General features: G+C 39.5%; 1 protein-coding gene across 2 annotated transcripts in view; it reads right to left on the reverse strand.

Annotated features, from left to right (window-relative positions):
• The window catches only part of DAPP1 (dual adaptor of phosphotyrosine and 3-phosphoinositides 1), a 56,765-nt gene that overhangs the window by 30,130 nt on the left and 8,649 nt on the right, over window positions 1-17,986 (reverse strand). For both annotated transcript variants that reach the window (XM_027543989.1, XM_027543990.1), the window contains exons 2-3: window positions 4,591-4,713; window positions 2,092-2,225 (exon numbers count right to left, since the gene is read on the reverse strand). In XM_027543989.1, the coding sequence (XP_027399790.1) occupies window positions 2,092-2,225; window positions 4,591-4,713 (257 nt within the window). The remainder of the gene's footprint in view (window positions 1-2,091; window positions 2,226-4,590; window positions 4,714-17,986) is intronic.

The following is a 17,986-nucleotide window of genomic DNA, read 5'->3' on the forward strand; positions in this document are numbered from 1 at the left end:
GGCTGTATATTGTTACCCTGCATATTTAACTTATAAGCAGAGTACATCATGAGAAATGCTGGGCTGGATGAATCACAAGTTGGAATCATGATTTCCAGGAGAAATATCAACAGCTTCAGATATGGAGATGATACTATTCTAATGGCAGAAATTAAAGAGGAACTGAAGAGCCTCTTGAAGAGGGTGAAAGAGGAGAGTGAAAAGGCTGGCTTAAAACTCAACATTCAAAAAGCTAAGATCATGGCATCCAGTCCAATTACTTCATGGCAAATAGAAGGGGAAATAAGTGGAAACAGTGAAAGATTTTATTTTCTTGGGCTCCAAAATTGCTGCAGATGGTGACTACAGCCATGAAATTAAAAGACTCTTGCTTCTTGGAAGGAAAGCTATGACAAACCTAGACAGCATGTTAAAAAGCAGACACATCACTTTGCTGACAAAGGTCCATCTAGTCAAAGCCATGGTTTTCCAGTAGTCATTTAGGGATGTGAGGGTTGACCCATAAAGATGGCTGAGCACCAAAAAATTGACGCTTTTGAACTGTAGTGTGCTGGAAAAGACTCTTGAGAGTCTCTTGGACTGCAAGGAGATCAAACCAGTCAATCTTAAAGGAAATCAACCCTGAATATTCATTGGAGGGACTGATGCTGAAGCTGAAGCTCCAATACTTTGGCCACCTGATGGGAAGAGCCGACTCATTGGAAAAGACCCTGATGCTGGGAAAAATCAAAGGCAAAAGAAGAAGGGGATGACAGAGTATGAGATGATTAGATAGCATCACCAACTTAGTGGACATGAATTTGAGCTAATTCTGGGAGATAGTGAAAGACAAGGGAGCCTGGCTTGCTGTAGTCCCATGAGGTCACAAAGAGTCAGACACAACTTAGCAACTGAACAACAGGGCCAAGATAGCAATGGAAATAAATTCATCCCCACTTGCTCTTTATTTAAGAGAACTACTGCTGGTTAAATGGTAATTTTCAGGGTTGATTAGGAGAATTTCCACCAGAAAAAAAAAAAGATGATCGCTTCAGTCTTACGGTTTGGAATATTCTATTAAAGATCTTGCACGGTCAGTATAAGGTAAGGTAACTATTTTGTGGTTTCCGTCTCTGCTCAACACTGTATGATTCATATCAGGGTCTGTTCGGGCCACAGAAATAGCAGAAGAGGAAAAGGCAATCGTATCTCTCCCCAGAGTGGTTAACAAAAAGCCCGCTAACCAAGTTTACCATGAACATGAGTGTGTACAAATTCTCAGCAACTGACTGTGTTATTAATGCTTGAGTTCCTTTTGTGCTTGATTCTTGGAATTGTCCAACTTTTGATTAACTGAGAATTAGCATCATTTAGGACATACAAAATTGTGATTCTTTTTACACAAATACAAAGGAAATCTTTTACATACTTTAAATAGTACAGACAAATGAGCTAGATCATTAAAAAGTCAAGAGAGTGTATTTTGTTTTTAATTTGAATTTTCTGGTTTGACTCTAACCACCCAAAAAGGAAATTTCAAACTTTTTCAGGCATACTTAAGCCCCATTTAAAAATTTACAAGAAACCAAGACTTAGGAGAACAATTTTTAGTCAGTATTTTCACTATTCAATGACCTTTGGGGAAATTTAAGTGTAAATTTCATTTTTAAAAATGCTCAAAAACTGTTCAAAATGAACATTTTGTGTCTCCCAGATAGGCAAACTGCCCATACCTAAACTTCTGATGAATCAAAAAGTTTTTTTTTTCCTCTATTCTTTATTGTATACATCATTAGGCCATTTTTTTTTTTTAATGTGTGCTTTTAGTCAATCCACTAAATAATATATCCTGATAAAAATACCTATTTTGTACAAAGCACCTTGTTTTCTCCTAAGGATAATACTGAAATGTCTGTATATAATTTATTTATATATAATTTATTTATGTAGCCTATGGCACAGTAATTGAAAAAAAATGTTTCTAAACATACCCAATTGTATATAGTATGCACATAATCCAATAGAAGTGACAACCATTTACTTGAAATCCATTTTGTCCCACCTCCCTTCTGAAACAATGTCTCTCAGGTCAACTATATGTGCATAGCTTACCTGTCTCACTTCCAATCAAAGGCTGATTTGCAAAATGCTTGACAAAATCCCTCAAAGATGAGAATTCATTAAAGCCAAATTTAAATGAATATCCAGTATATTCAACATGAAAGTGTTTGACTGAGTCTTTGGCTCTAAAAGAAAAAAAAAGGAAAAAAAACCTTAATGCTATTTAAGAAACAAGTATCTTTTTTGAAGGGAAACGTAACCTTAGGCATTAGTATCACCATGAAACCCTTCTCAAAACGGAGTTATGACACAGTCACCAAAACCACTGGCATTTAAAGAATAGCACTCCTCTAATAATTAGTAGTGTTGAGAATCTTTTCATGTGCTTATCTGTATGTCTTTTTTGGAGAAACATTTATTAAGGTCTGCTCACTTTTCAAATGGGTTGTTTGTATTTTGCTGGAGGCATAAGTGTAAGAGAGATAGGAAGAGAGATGATAGAAACGGCAGGCCACCCTCTCCCCAGATTCTCCTCTGTGCCTGGTCCTCCTCCCTTACTTGGGAGTCAGTACAAATTCTGCCTCTTTTCACTTAAGCAGTTATGTGAGCCCAGTCCTTTTCTTCCCACACCTATTTCACTCCCTGCTGAATAAAATACCAACTTTCCTACATTGCCATTTTTGGAATAAGGCAGAAAATTAAATTTTATATATATCTATAACCATATACACATACACACTCATACACACACACACATGGCCTCACTTCCATTATTATTCTCTTTCAGGTAACTTTCCACCTTAAGCAAAAACCAGAAGTCAGAATCACCCAAAGGGTGCAAGTTTCTGGGCCTTACCCCCTGAATTCCTGATTCAGTAGGTCCGGGGCTGGGCCCAAGACTTGTATTCCTAACATGCTCTGAAGTGATGCTACTGGTCTGGGGACCACATTCTGGCAACTGCCATAGTCCAGCCAGCTGTGCTATTCTCCTAGGAGCTTCTGTCTTTGTCCCTTAGCTTGTACTGTTCCCTTCACCTGTGACTTCTTCTGCTTTGTTTTTGATTGTGTCAGTTCAAATGCCACTTACTCTATCAAATACTGCATGATATTCCAGCTTGAGTTACTTGTTTTTTCTCTTCTCAACAATTCACACACTTACCTTGCCATCTTTCACGTCATTTATAGCACTCTCCTTTGTAGTAAAGTATTTATATGTGGCCTTATTGCCCCTGTGAGGCTAGACTTCCTGAAGACAAGGTCTTTAAATCTCCTACAACACTTATCAAAGTGGTAAGCACAGAATGGACGCTCTGAAATATTATTAAGGAAGTGAATGAACAAATGAATAAAAACAACCATTCTCCTGAGCTGGTCTTTGGTCCTTCTCACTTTTGCTGGTGGTTATTACTTTTTAAAGCATTTCCAAGTGCTTGTAATGGAAATTAACAATTTATATTTTAAATTTGTATATAGGTGTAATAGATGTGTTATCTCTTTGTAAGCCTTATGAAACATGTAAAAGTGAAAAGTTAACTTTCTTTGAGCCAACAATTCCACAGGTTTGTCTGAGATTTTGGAGTGATCCATGCAATAAAGGATCAACAATCCAACCATTAAATATAATTTTAACATTTGCTGTTGATTCGAGAAAGCACAATTCCTGCTTCAACCCAGATTGAATTCCTACTTCAAGCAGAATTCCACTTTTGATTAAAAATTTTCCCAAAGATTTGTTTAGAAAAATTTATAAACAAAATAAAACAATAACGGTTTGAGGTTAATGGATGGGTGGCCGAGGGCAATTTCATGGAGTCCTCAAATCCTAGCAACTGCCTGTGAACCCAGTGAGACTTGCTATATGTCAGTGGAAGCCAAGGTGACAGATGTTAACAGATAACCAATGACTCCCCCTGATTATCAGGTGGCTAGGTCACCTCTGAAAGGGAAGTCAGCCAGGAAAAAGTGTGCGAGAGAAACCCTGAAAGGGCTGGCCAATGACTGTTTTGAGCCAGGCCTATCTGGTGGGGACTAGATTAACTTTCTTAACAGTGAGGGGAAATGGAACTTTGAGAAATTCTGTTTATAGAAAAAAATTAAAAGTTGCACATTGCCTGCTTGAGTTTGTGGTTATGAAAGTTGCTTTGATTTTCCAGATGAAGCAAAGAACAGTGAAAAGGGTACCGGGCCAGGCTCCAGGGATGAGGATTCTGGTGCTGTTTCTAGCATGGTTTTATTGGGTGGAAGACACTTTACCACTTCAGTTTCTTCATCAGTCAAGCAAGAGTTTTAGATTAAATAATTCATAAAATCTCCTTCAGCTTTACATTTGTATTTTGTCCCAGCTCTAATAACACTTTCCCTGCTAATGGAAGGAGCAGGCATGTTTTTTGCAGTCTCACCACTCAGAGCTTGGCATCCTTGGACCTGTTGATCTAACAAGAATCAAGCGAATTCCATTTTCTGGCAATCTGCCTGTGATGCTGAAGTCAGTGCCCATATAAGTAAGAGATGGGGCCCCACTAAATGCATTAGAGTTCTTATGAATCCTACCTCACAGAGAGGGAGTAGAGCCCAATCCTTTCATTGCTGTCCCGCAGAAGGTAGCTCCCATCACATCCGTTGGAGAGGAGCAGTGCCTCAGCGGCATGGCGGGTGAGGTTGCCATGGTACCACCTGGGGAGGAGAGAGCAGCACTTTCACTCAGAGTGAACTACGGGGGACTCTTCCTGCACTGGGTTTTCCTCTCAGAGATTACCTCAGCAATATTCTCCACCCTGGTAGCCCTGAGACCAAACTCTGAGCCAAGACATCAAGAAAAGGAAATTGCTGGATGAGGCTGAAGGGGAAAGGAGGGATTTGCCTTATCCCAGAGTGTTGTGGGTTGAATTGTGTCCTGAACACTCTTATGTTGAAGTGCTGAGCCCTAGTACCTCAGAATGCTTCCTTATTTAGAGACAGGGTCTTTAGCAAGTTATAATGAGGTTCTTAAGGTGGGTCCTAGGGGTCTCCTCCCTTGGTGGCTCAGATGGTAAATAATCTGCCTGCAGTTCAGGAGACCTGGGTTCGATCCCTGGGATGGGAAGATCCCCTGAAGAATAGAGTGGCTACTCACTCCAGTATTCTTGCCTGGAGAATCCCTTGGACAGAGGAGCCTGGCGGGCTACAGTCCATGGGGTCACCAAGAGTCACACACGACTGAGTGACTAACACTTCCATTTTCAAGGTGGGTCCTAATTCAATAGGACCATAAAAAAGGGACTTTTGGAGACAGACTTGCACACAGGGAGAGTGCCTTGTGAACACTCTCCCTAAAGACGGCCATCTGTAAGTCAAGGAGGATGAGCTGGAGCAGATCCCCCTCATAGCCCTCAGAAGGAACCAACCCTACTTGGGGTTGACACCTTGATTTGGGGCTTCTTATCTCCAGAACACGAGACAATCAGTTTCCTCTGTTTAAGTACTGCCATTTTGTGGTACTTACTCATGCAAGTCCTAGCAAACAAACACACATTACTTTGTAGACAGAAAGATTTTTAAAATTTCAAGTCAAAAATAACCATAAGAATAGGCTTGGGCCAATTATCTCTCTTTCTTTTGATCTATCACACTGTCTTTTAAAAGTGTGGTACCATGTTTTGTAATGTGTAAAACCACTGAGCTGTTATACCAGAGTCCATTGTCATGAGGGAAATGAAGTTGAACACAAGGAATTCAGACGTTTTATACAGAGATGCAAGCCCTGTTCACTATTGTTTAAAACTCACAAATACCTGCAGAGTTGGGGAAGTCCCAAGGATATTCAGACTAATGTATGTGTTTAAAAAAATAAATAAATAAACTCCAAAAACACATTAGAAAAGGTAACACATGGTATAAAAAAATCTATATAGTTCAAAAGAAGGCATAATGAAAATGAAGTTTTTTTCTCCCCTTTAACCCACATCACTCCTGTTCCTTTCCTCAGAGGACCCCAATGTTAGCCATTTTCTGTGCTTCCTCCTGACAGGAATCCTTTGTGTCCAGAGGCATCCAGGCATGTCCCCAATCCCAGCTCTATGGAGACAAGAGCATCCCAGGCTCCCTGTTCTGCACCTCACTCCTTTTTCCTTTCCCATTCTTTTTAATGAGTCAATAGAGGCAGTTCAGTGTGGTGATTAGGACTGTGGTCTCTGGTGTCAGTTTGCCGGAGTCCTGATCCGCGTGAAACCTCTTATAGCTGTAACACCTTGGGCAAGTTATATAACCAATCTAAGCCTCAGTTTTCTCACCTCTAAAATAGAATTAATAACAGCGGTGCCTCATGGGCCAGCAGTAAGTTCTGCTTGCTATGGTCAAAGCAGTCTTGGCAAACAGTTGAGCTCAAAGCACATTAGTTGTCACGAAGCCATTGAGATCCCCAAAGCCATAACTTGTGATGTTGCCTTTGAGGTGTGATTTTCTTGTTGCTCAGATATACTTGTTGATTACTTTCAGCTTCTTTCAGATATGGGAAGCTAGGTCATGGAGGGTAGCAGCTGCTATTAGGAGCTACAGCGCAGGGCAGCGAAGGGGAAGGAGACCGGAGCAGCTACACAAATATTGCTGATAATGTCAGTGAACTCAGTACTATTACAGAGGTGTGCATGGTGTACAAGGAAGTGCCTTTCTCTGAGAGTGATGGATCTGCTGGGATGTGCTGTGCTATGATATTTTAGCCTGATAATAAAAAGTAAACATAAGACCAAAAGCAGAGGGAGTTTCTATATAGGTCTCTGAGCTATGTTTTCTAAATCAGCATGTCCTAATGTCTGCTTCTTTAGCACATTTCTGTGGGGCAGAGATGCCTCCGTCCTGAGTTAGAAATGTACTTGCTAACTAAAAACAATGGCAAGGAAAAGCATTTTTATAAGAAATCCCATTGAGTTATTTACCCCTTCATTGGACTAATTCCCAAATGTGCTCAAATCTTCTTAGGATCAAATTCTTTAAATGTTGGAACCTAACACTAATATGTTGTATGTCAATGATACTTGAATTAAAAAAAAAAAAAAGAAAAATTGGAGGAGCTAAAAGTGAGGCTATCAAAAACTTCAGGTTTGGTTACAGGCAGAATACTAATTTTTTTGATAAATGAAATCCTTATGAGGTCACAAGTTCTGAAATGTTGCCAATAATTTTATTTTGAATGGACATTTCAGTTTAAGTTAATAGATTACTTATCTGAAGCAACGAAATTCTAAAATGTAAAGAATTTGGACATTGGAATTCTTTTAAACAAGATCTAATGATGTCTGTTTAAAGCGTTTATAGAATTCTGATAATTACAGCTTGATAGCAGTTTTTATTGTTGTTGTTGTTGTTTCAATCCCTTGGTTGTGCTGCAGGGCATGTGGGGTCTTAGTTCCCGACCAGGATTCCAACCTGCATCCCCTGCATTGGCAACATGGACTCTTAACCACTGGACAACCAGAGAAGTCCCAGTTGAGAACTTTTTTATGGTAATTTTTTAAACAGGAACTATATATCATAAGCACATAAGAAATACTTGAATATAAAGCATTACACTGTGCTGTAATTTGGAACATCGCAGGGGTTGTTAATTTCTTGGTAGAGTTGTTAATTTCTTGGTAGCAGCTTGGTAGAGTCAGCATGGCCATGACAGGTTTCACGGAGTCCTGGGCCCAGGCAAATCTAAGACAGAGCCTGCCAGGCAGCCACCTACACTTCACCATGTCTGCATGGCAATGAGGATCTTCATTCCCCAAACAACTCTTCCACAAATGCCTAAACTTCCTCTCTTCATTGAGTTAAGCATCATTTCCCAGAAACTTTAGATCAGGTTATCTTTCAGGGAAGTGATTATAAAGCCAAACAGCATTACATATCCTTTGTAGGAATGTGTCCATCTTTGCTAAGGATGGTTCAAGATTGTGTTCATAAAGAGTGAAAGGTTAGGGACTTTCCTGGTGTCCAGTGGTTAAGAATCCACCTGCCAACACAGGGGATGCGGGTTTGGTTCTTGGTTCAGGGAGATTCCACATGCTGTGGGGCAACCAAGCCTGTGCGCATCAACTACTGAAGCCCGTGCACCTTGGAGCCTGAGCCCCACAGCAAGAGAAACCACTGCAAAGAGAAGCCCATGCACTGCAACTAGAGTAGCTCCTGCTCGCCGCAACTAGAGAAAACCCAAGTACAGCAGTGAAGACCCAGCATAGCCAAAAAGAAACCAACAAATAAATAAATAACAGTTTTTTCAAAAAGGATCAAAAGATTGAAAATATAGTCTTGGTCAGTCAGTAGTTTTCCTATAGTTAACCTTTTCTACTTTCTATCATTTGACTTTATAAATCTTCGTCTACTGAGTACTGCTGCTGCTGCTAAGTCACTTCAGTCGTGTCTGACTCTGTGCGACCCCATAGACGGCAGCCCACCAGGCTTCCCCGTCCCTGGGATTCTCCAGGCAAGAACACTGGAGTGGGTTGCCATTTCCTTCTCCAATGCATGAAACTGAAAGTGAAGTTGCTCAGTCGTGCAACTTAGTGACCCCATGGACTACATCCTACCAGACTCCTCCATCCATGGGATTTTCCAGGCAAGAGTACTGGAGTGGGGTGCCATTGCCTTCTCCCTACTGAGTACAAATCTGTGCAAAGCATTATACTAGGCAGGTCAAAGGGAATAAAAACCCAGGCTGGGCTTCAAGAAACCATTAATCTAGTCAAGAGGGTGAGAGAAGTACTTTGTGAACTACACCCAAGACAGAGTAAAGATCAAGGCCATTTTTTGAAAGGCCCAACATCTAAGCAGGCCTTAAGGAAAACACAAATTATTTTTAAACTGTGCTTTTTCTCTGGTAACAAAGCATATATAGTAAGAATTAAAATATGTACATATACAGAAGAGGAAATGAAAGTCATTCACAGAAGAGAAAATACGTATTGCAAATAAATAGTCTCACTATTAATCAGAGAAATGCAAACTAAAACAATAATGTAGAATTTTTTTTAATCCACCAGACTGGTTAGTATTAAGTATTAGAGAATTTAGGGGCAATGGATATTATCATCTACTGTTGGCAGGTGTTTAAGTTGGAGGGGAACTTACATATCTAGTATAACCGGACATGCCCACATGACCAGTGACTCCACTTCTGATGTCTGATTAGTGAAACTCACAAGTACACAGAAGGAAGTGTGAATGAAGATGTTTACCGTAGAGCATTTGTGAGAATAAAAATTAGGAGCCATCCTAATTTTCCACCAACAGTGAGATGATAAATTTGAGTGCTCAGAAGATGAGATTTTGTTAAAAGTTAATCAGGTAAGGAACGAAACTGGGTCATTTGTAGTGATGCGGATGAATCTAAGTCTGTCACATGGAATGAAGTAAGTCAGAAAGAGAAAAACAGATATCTAATATTAACACATGTTATAGATGAAATCTCGAAAAATGGTACGGATGAACCTATTTGTAGGGCAGGAATAGGGATGCAGATGTGAAGAATGGACAGTTGGAACAGTGGGGAAGGGGAGGGTGGGGTGAACTGAGGGAGTGGCGCTGACATATATACACTATCGTGTGTAAAACACACACACGGTAGAGCCTGGCGCTCTGTGACGGCCTGGACGGGTGGGATTGCGGTGGGAGGCTCAAGAGAGAGGGGATATATGCATCCTTATAGCTGTTTCACATTGTTGTACAGCAGAAACTAGCACAACTTTGTAAAGAAATAATCCTCCAGTTATTTTTTTTTTTAAAGCTATGAAAAAAAAAAAAGTTAATCAGAATTTGAAAAGGTAAGAGCATGTTGGTCACCAAATGCTTGGGGCAGAAGGTTGGGTGCAACCAGCACTCCTTGAGGCAATGCCAAGATGCTTACCACCCTGTGAAGACTGACGTAGTTCTGAGCAACTGAGAATTGGCACGCTCAGAATGCCAGTTGCACCCCCATGGGAAAACACGGAATGCTTATGTCCACACATGTCAGAGCCGACAGATCCCAAAACGTACTATCAGGTACAGTATGAAACCACTAAAGAAAAACTCTCTCATCTCCAAATAATACAACACATACACATATAAAAGTACATAAAAGCACAAAATGGGAAGCTAATAAAATATACTCCAAACTCATAAGAATGGTCCTTAATGGAAAGAACCATGATTGAGAGTATTGTTAAGAGTCCTTAGTTTGATTAAATTTTCCTAATTTAGCTTGTTCTAATAAAAAAAATACATATATTAATTGAGTAACTAAAATTTGAAAAAGAGAAGACAGTATTTCTACCTTAATCCAACATCCAGGGCCCTGGTAATGCTTATTGTATTTAATTATTTTATTTTATTTACCTATTCAACTACTATTTATTGAATTCTGGAAGTGACCTAGTACTTGGATGGAGAGGGGGAGAGAGACTTTCTCTATTTAAAGTCTGGTGGAATTTGGAGCGACAATTGTTCAGGAAGCTATCTGTGCAAAGGGAATAACAGGAGCAAAGGCCAGGAAGCAGGCAGACACCAGGTATGTATCAGGTCAGAGCCCTGCATAGTGGGGTGGGCAATATCCAGGTGAGTGTCCAAGGGCAGCAGCCAGGCATGGTGAGATGAGCCTGGGAGGATATTGATGCTATCTTATGCTTGGCTCTGGATGCTGACTGTTCCATGGCTGATGTCTACAGAGCTTTTTATGGCTTAAAATGCATACACAACAGCTCATTACATAGAGTACTAATTGCCTGGGCCGAAATTCCTATAACTGGGGCTGTGTTTAAAGTGTTTTTATTTGATTATTCTGACTTTAGATGGAAGATTCGAATTTTAAGGGACTTGAAGCTTGTAAAATTTGGAAGTCTCTTTAAGAAAAATTAATATTAAATTACCAAAAGAGAAAAGTTTTTTAGAGTAAGAGATCATAATAGATTGCAAATTTTAAAAGCTGACATCAACAAAATGAAAAGGCAACCTACTGAATGGGAGAAAATATTTGCAAATCATATATCCAATAAGATGTTAATATTCAGACTAGAGAAAGAACTCAATAGCAAAAAAAAAAAAAAATATCCAAAGCAATCCAATATTAAAATGGACTGAAGATCTGAATACACATTTTCCAAAGAAGACAGATGGCCAACAGATATATGAAAAGATGCTCAACATCACTAATCAACGGGGAAATGCAAATCAAAACCACAATGAGATATCACCTCACACCTGTTAGAATGGTGTCATCAAACAGACAAGAACTAACCAGCGTTGGTGAGGATGTGGAAAAAAAGGTTGGTGGGAATGTAAATTGATGCAACCACTATATAAAACAGATTGGAGGTTTGTCAAAAAATTAAAAATAGGACTGCTATATGACCCAGCAATTCTACTCTTGGGTATTTATCTGAAGAAAATTAAAGCACTGGTTAGAAAACATATATGTTAAAAAAAAAAACCCATGTTAATTGCTGCATTATTTACAGTAGACAAGATGCAGAAATAACCTAAACATCCATTGATGGATGAATGGATAAGGGAAATGTTACTAAGCCATAAAGCGTTAAATCTGGCCATTTTCAACATGAGTGGACCTTAAGGGCCTTGTGCTAAACAAAATGTCAGACAGAAAAAAGACAAATACTGTATGATATCACCTATATGGGAAATCTAAAATACAAAACAACCAACCAAACAGAACAAAACAGATTCATAGATCCAGAAAACAAATGTATAGTTTCCAGAAAGGAAAGGATTGTGTGTGAATCAGGTGTAGGCGATTAAAGGGTACTAAGTTCTGGTTATAAAATAAATAAGCCACAGGGATGTAATATACAGCATAAGGAATAATGGTGATAATATTGTAAGAGCTTTGTAGGGGACAGATGGTTACTTATTGTGGTGATCATTTCATAATGTATACAAATATCAAGTCACTGTGTAGTACTCCTGAAACTAACATAATGGTGTATGTCAGCTATATGTGTGCGTGTGTTCAGTTGCTCAGTCATGTCCAACTCTTTGTGACCCCATGGACCATAGCCTGCCAAGCTCCTCTGTCCATGGAATCTTCCAGGCAACAATAGTGGAGAATAAAGGGTGCCATTTCCTACTCCAGGGGATCTTCCTGACCCAGGGATTGAGCATTGGCAGGCAGATTCTTTAGCACTGTGCCACCTATATTTCAATTAAAAAAGAATGAAATACACCAACATTTAACTATGAAAAATAAGAAAAAATAAAACAACAAAAAGCAAACAAAACACCAAGTTCACAGATACAGAGAACAGATTGGTGAATGCTGGAGATGCATGTTGAGGGGGTAGTAAAATGAATACAGAGTATCAAAAGGCACAAATTTCCTCTTGAAAGTTCTCATCACAAGAAAAAATGTTTTGTTACCCATGTGGTGATGGATGGTAACTGAACTTATTGTGGTGGTCATTTTGCAATATACATAAATATTGAATCATTATGTTGTACCCCTGAAACAAATATAATGTTATATGTTAATTATATCACAAATTAAAAAAATTAAAAGCTGATAAACTGAGAAAACAACTTATATTCATTAAATACCTGTTTAACACACCTCCATACTTTTTTCTCTACACTTTTGGCCAGGTCATCTTTAGTTATTTTTTCATGTAAAACAATGTTTTACTGTAATTTTCTATAGAGAGAACAGAATAATTCAGTCACCTATAATTTTTTAAATTATTGATAGCAGAGAAAAGTTATTTTCAACTTCATAATGTGATGTTGATAATGACGTTTTTAGGACTGTTGGAAAATTTGAGAACCTCTATCAAATTTCTTTCATAAATGAGCTGTAAGTGTATTTAAAATTTTAATGCTCAGGGACTACTCTTAAATATTTTTCCAACTGATGCATTTATTTTAACTGCCTCACTAGGGTCTGTGCAAGACAGAGGCCCTGAAGCTGAAGCTTCATTGGCTTCACAGTAAACTCACAGATTATAAAAGTCACATCTGCTTTTTTTTTTTTTTAGAGTAAACAATTAAAATGTTTGACTTAGTAAATAAAAGCTACATTTAGTCCCTAATTGCCAACAGCTTGGTTTATATTTCTAATTTTTGTACAGTGTGTGGGCAAAGTCTCAACCCTAGTAAGATTCTTATCCAATCTTTGTTTACATATTGCTCGTAATGGGGAACTCACAGCTTGTACAGGCAAACCTGTACATACTTCTATGATTTATGGCCAGAAAACTCTTGCCTACATCAGGTTACTGTTTCCTGATATACAGCTTTCAACAGATGATCTCAAAGTTACTTCTTGGAGTTATATAGATGTCACTTACCCAAATAGTTAAAAGTGTTTAAAATGTTCTCGCTTTTGTTTTCATCATCTTCAACTTCTCCTTTTATGACAGACTTTCAGTCCCTTGATCACCCAGAGAACTTATCTCTTCTGAATACTTTCCAAATATTTAAAATCTATCTTCAAGGTAAGATTTGAAGTGCAAACCAAAAGCCCAGAGGATCTCCCTGTTCCAGCTGTCAGGTACATGGCAAGGCAGCCCAAGATTGCATTCGTTTCTTAATAGTTGCATCACGCTGCTGATTCATGCTGGACCTGCTGCTGATTAAAACCCCCAAATAAGTCCTGTTCCTCTGTGGCTCTCCCACATCTCCGCCAGCTGCATTAGATGATGTTTTTAGAATTTAGTGCAATAAAAAACCTTTTTACTTCTGGGAACTGCCAAGCGAAAAAGAATGCTAATACGCAGTCAACCTGGCTCACAAACACCCATGCAGTAGCCGTGAAAATTTTGTGAGGCAAGAGCATGCCTTTATCTCCACTCGTTTCCTCAGTGATGAGTCCATCTGCCCCAGTGACTTCTGACACATTGGTTATGACCCCATGCAAGTAGCAACCTTCATCTTTCTCATCTGTCAAGGTGACTAATAATAACACCTGGTAGGAAAACTCTCTTATTTTCATGCTGGAATATTGACTTCTTTAATAAACCTCTTATATGATTCTTTAACTTTTGCAGAAGAGAGCAAGATACAATCTTTGCAATTTATACAACATACATGGGGTTTCCTTGGTGGCCTAGTGGTAAAGAATCCATCTGCCAATGCAGGAGGTGCAGGTTTAGATCCCTGGGTCCATAAGATCCCCTGGAGAAGAAAATGGTAACCTACTCCAGTATTCTTGCCTAGGAAATCCCATGGACAGAGGAACCTGGAGTGCTACAGTCTATAGGGTTGCAAAGAGTCAGACACAATTGAGCGACTGAACAACAACAGTTATGAATATTCTAGGCATTGTGTTGGTTGCTGGGAATACAACTCCTCTGCTGTTTGGGATAAGGTTCATTTTCCAGAAACTTAAAAAAAAACAAAATTTTGTCTCATTGTTCCTGAAGAAGTGAAAAAGAGCCAGAAACTACTCTTTACAACAACACATTTGAAGCAATGCTGTATTTTCTTTTCTCCCAAGGCCCACATGTTGTCATAAATGGTTCAAGGGTAATACAGTCAACAAAAGCTTACCAAACTTCCAAAGAATATTTGTACTGGGCTTACTAGCTTATCAAACCCTCAGCTGGCCTTGAAGGAAACTGTGGCGTTATCCCTTCCATGATACATTAACAAATTAGGAAACATCCACCCACTAAAGACTTTTCATAGCTGCCTCTCAGTGAGATACAGGAAATAAGCTCAACCACAGACAAAACAGACGAGCTCCATCCAGAAACCCCATCCTCAGTTCCGCCTCTTCTCTCATTCCAGTGCCCTTTGCGCTAAAGCCTTCTGGGAAACTGCCCCACTGTACTGGAGTCTTCATGGTTTCTTATCCCTTTGATTTTAATTGTCTTAACTTAATTTGTTGATACAATTATTTCTCATTCTGCTCTGTCCTTTGAAAGAGAAGTTTTCAAGCTCTTTGAATTAACCAACAGCATAAAATATATTTTGTATCTGTGTGTGTGTGTGTGTGTTGTGTGTGTGTGTGTGTGTGTGTGTATACACAGTTACATTATAAACATGCATACAAAAAAATCCAAAAAGTGTTATAGGAAAAAATACTATCCTTTTAAATGCTGTTTACTATTTTCTTTTCTATTTCTTTTTTAACAAATATTGACTGTGATCCCCTAAATTAACTTTAAGGACATGCTTGGGTTGTACCTGATGTTTGAAAAACAATGTGAGGTCTTTTGTCATTCAGAACCCTGAGATTTTGTTAGGAATTCACATTAGCACATTCACATTCCTAGACCCCCTGAATTATAATCTGTTTTCATCATGAGCTCTACATGATTGGTATGAGTTTAGAGTTTGAGAAGCACAGAGTTGAAGGACTCTTGGTCCTAAAAACTTTAATTCACTTCAACAATCTTGATGGTTTGAGTGTAATGTATGTAGTATTAAAGAGGAAGACAAAGAGAGCAAAGAGTATACTAAGTGGCTTTACAGTACTTAGGAAGGAAAGAGAAGGGTCTGTGGCTAATTTAATTTAAAAAAAAATCCCCAGATAGCTGCTATCTTAGTGATATGGACAGTAAATGATATAGAAGGGGGAGCTCCTGAGGAAATGAAATGATCAAGGAAAGCTTCATGGAGGAGGAAGACCATGAGTTGGAACTTGAAGAATAGATACAGAATTCATTAAGTGTAAGAGAAAAGAGCATTCCAACAGGAGCAGTAGCATAAGCAAAGGCACTGGGGTTGACGTATGCATGGGTCTACAGAAAACACAATGCCTACCTGGAACAGACGGTCTATACTGAAGAATAATGCAAAGTAACACCGGAGGAACAAGTGGACACAGAAACCAGTCTTGCATGTTAAAACATGAGCCATACATCCAGTTTTGGTTATATACATCTTGGGGAGAAAATCTCTTCCTAACTCACGTCTACAGATTATTCACATATTTAAATACCTATTTTCCCCCTTCCTGCCAAAGAGAAGTTACATAGAAATAAGATTCTGTCCCTTCAGACTTATGAGGACATATTTTAACCCAAAGCAATAACAGAAATTCCTGCTTGTATGAAAACAGCTTATAGGCTCTGGAGTTGAATGGCCAACAAAAGCACTCTTCTTTAGAGAATTTTCACTTTTTATTCATTTTCAAAATTACGCTCACTTTTTTTCGTGTTCATGACAAGCATTTTTTTTTAGACAAAAAGTAAGATGGCAAGCCTTCTTAATCAAAAGCTTAAATATATTATATTTGAGAAGCTTTAGAATGCAAAAGAAACAGTTCTGAAAATTATTCTCACTTTTGAATGGCACTGACATGCTTTCTGAACTCTCTAGACCAAAGATGGCAAATTCATAACATATGATGCACTCCCCTTTTCTTTCTTTTTTTTTTTTTAATTTATTTGGCTGTGCAGATCTTAGTTGAGGCGCTCAGGATCTTCAGTCTTCGTGGCAGCATCTGAAATCTTTAGTGAAGCACACAAACTCTTAGTTGCAGCATATGGGATCTAATTCCCAGACCAGGAATAGAGCCAGCCTCCTGCACTGGGAGCATGGAGTCTTAGCCACAGGACCACAGGGGAAGTCTGCACTCTCTGTCTTCTTCCTTGCTAAGTTTATGCTTGGCCTCAGAATCCTTCTGAACACAATGGTGATAGAACAACAAAAAAATAAATCTATTAGGCAATCGCAACCTAAGCCATCTTAACTCAGGCTATTTCATCCTCTGTGCTTGAGTCACTCCATGGGATTGCTTTTGTATTCATTTTTTCATGGGGTCGTACAGAGTCAGACATGACTGAAGCGACTTAGCAGCAGCAGCAGTGTTAGATACTTTGATTTCCTGAAAAAATGAAGCACTTGGCCATCAGAAATCATGGGTTAAGGAAAAGGAAATGTCTTATCAGCTCAGAAGATGTCAGTAGTGAAATTGGTACCATAGTCAGGCTATGGCATATTTTATGTGACAATGTGGTATTGTCCACATGAGCATGTTGAGTCCGCTGTTCACAGATGTGGGCTCATCTTTCCATTGATTGTAGCAAAGGATCCCATCCAAAAAAAACAGAACCAAGCAGAGGCTTGGCAAAGAAGTTTGAAAGCTCTATGTATCATAGTGTGATACATGGGGCAGTTGTAGAAAGACCCACCACAGTCTTTCCAATTAGGAGGTTTCTGTGATGGAACCGGCTGGTCCGAGGCATTGTCCATTGCCATTCTAAATGCCCACATTTACAAATGATAGTAGCAGAGCTAAATGGGGCATACCTGAGTGATGACAGAGCCAGAGTATGTCTCTGGTCACACAGTGCACTGAAGGTGGGGCCTCCAGTGTTTTTTCGTGGAGCCAAGGCCCAGGTAAAAGGAAACAGACTGAACAGGTTTGATAATTCTGTGGGAGTCGGAAACCAGGCCAAACTTGTTCTTGAAGGAGCCTGAGCAGTGAGACAAGAAGTCCTGAGAGGTGGAAACACAGAAAGAGAGCCAGAGACTCGGAAATCCAGAGACACAGAGGGACACAAAGGGTCAGAGACACATAAGCCAAGAACTGTAGAAAGAGAGACACAAAGACCTGGAGACCGAGAAAGGCACACGTAGAGGCTCACATAGGTAGAAACACCTAGGGACTAACAGAGACCCACCAGAGTGATCCAGGACGCAGTACAGTGATCCAGGACACAGAAGTGGAGAACCCCAAGTGCCAGAAGGACGCAGACCCACAGAGCCTGACTTGGGTCAGTGGACACAGGAAGGTCAGAGACATGTGAGACCCTAGGGCAGAGCCACCAGGAATGGGGAGGGTGGAGGATGAGGGCAAACTGCATCTCATCCCAGCGGAGATCCTGCCCAGTCCCCTGGTCCGCCTGCAGCGTGCACAAACGGCTGTAAAACCAAAAGAGCATCATTGTTCTCCCCGTGGCTGGGGATCGGGGAATGTGTGATTGGGACTGCGAACCAAATTTCAGAGACTGACTAGAAAAACTATGTCATGGATAAGAGCTTGAGGGGGACTTGAATG

This window comes from Bos indicus x Bos taurus, chromosome 6 (genome assembly GCF_003369695.1).
Source record: "Bos indicus x Bos taurus breed Angus x Brahman F1 hybrid chromosome 6, Bos_hybrid_MaternalHap_v2.0, whole genome shotgun sequence".
NCBI classification, from domain to species: domain Eukaryota; kingdom Metazoa; phylum Chordata; class Mammalia; order Artiodactyla; family Bovidae; genus Bos; species Bos indicus x Bos taurus.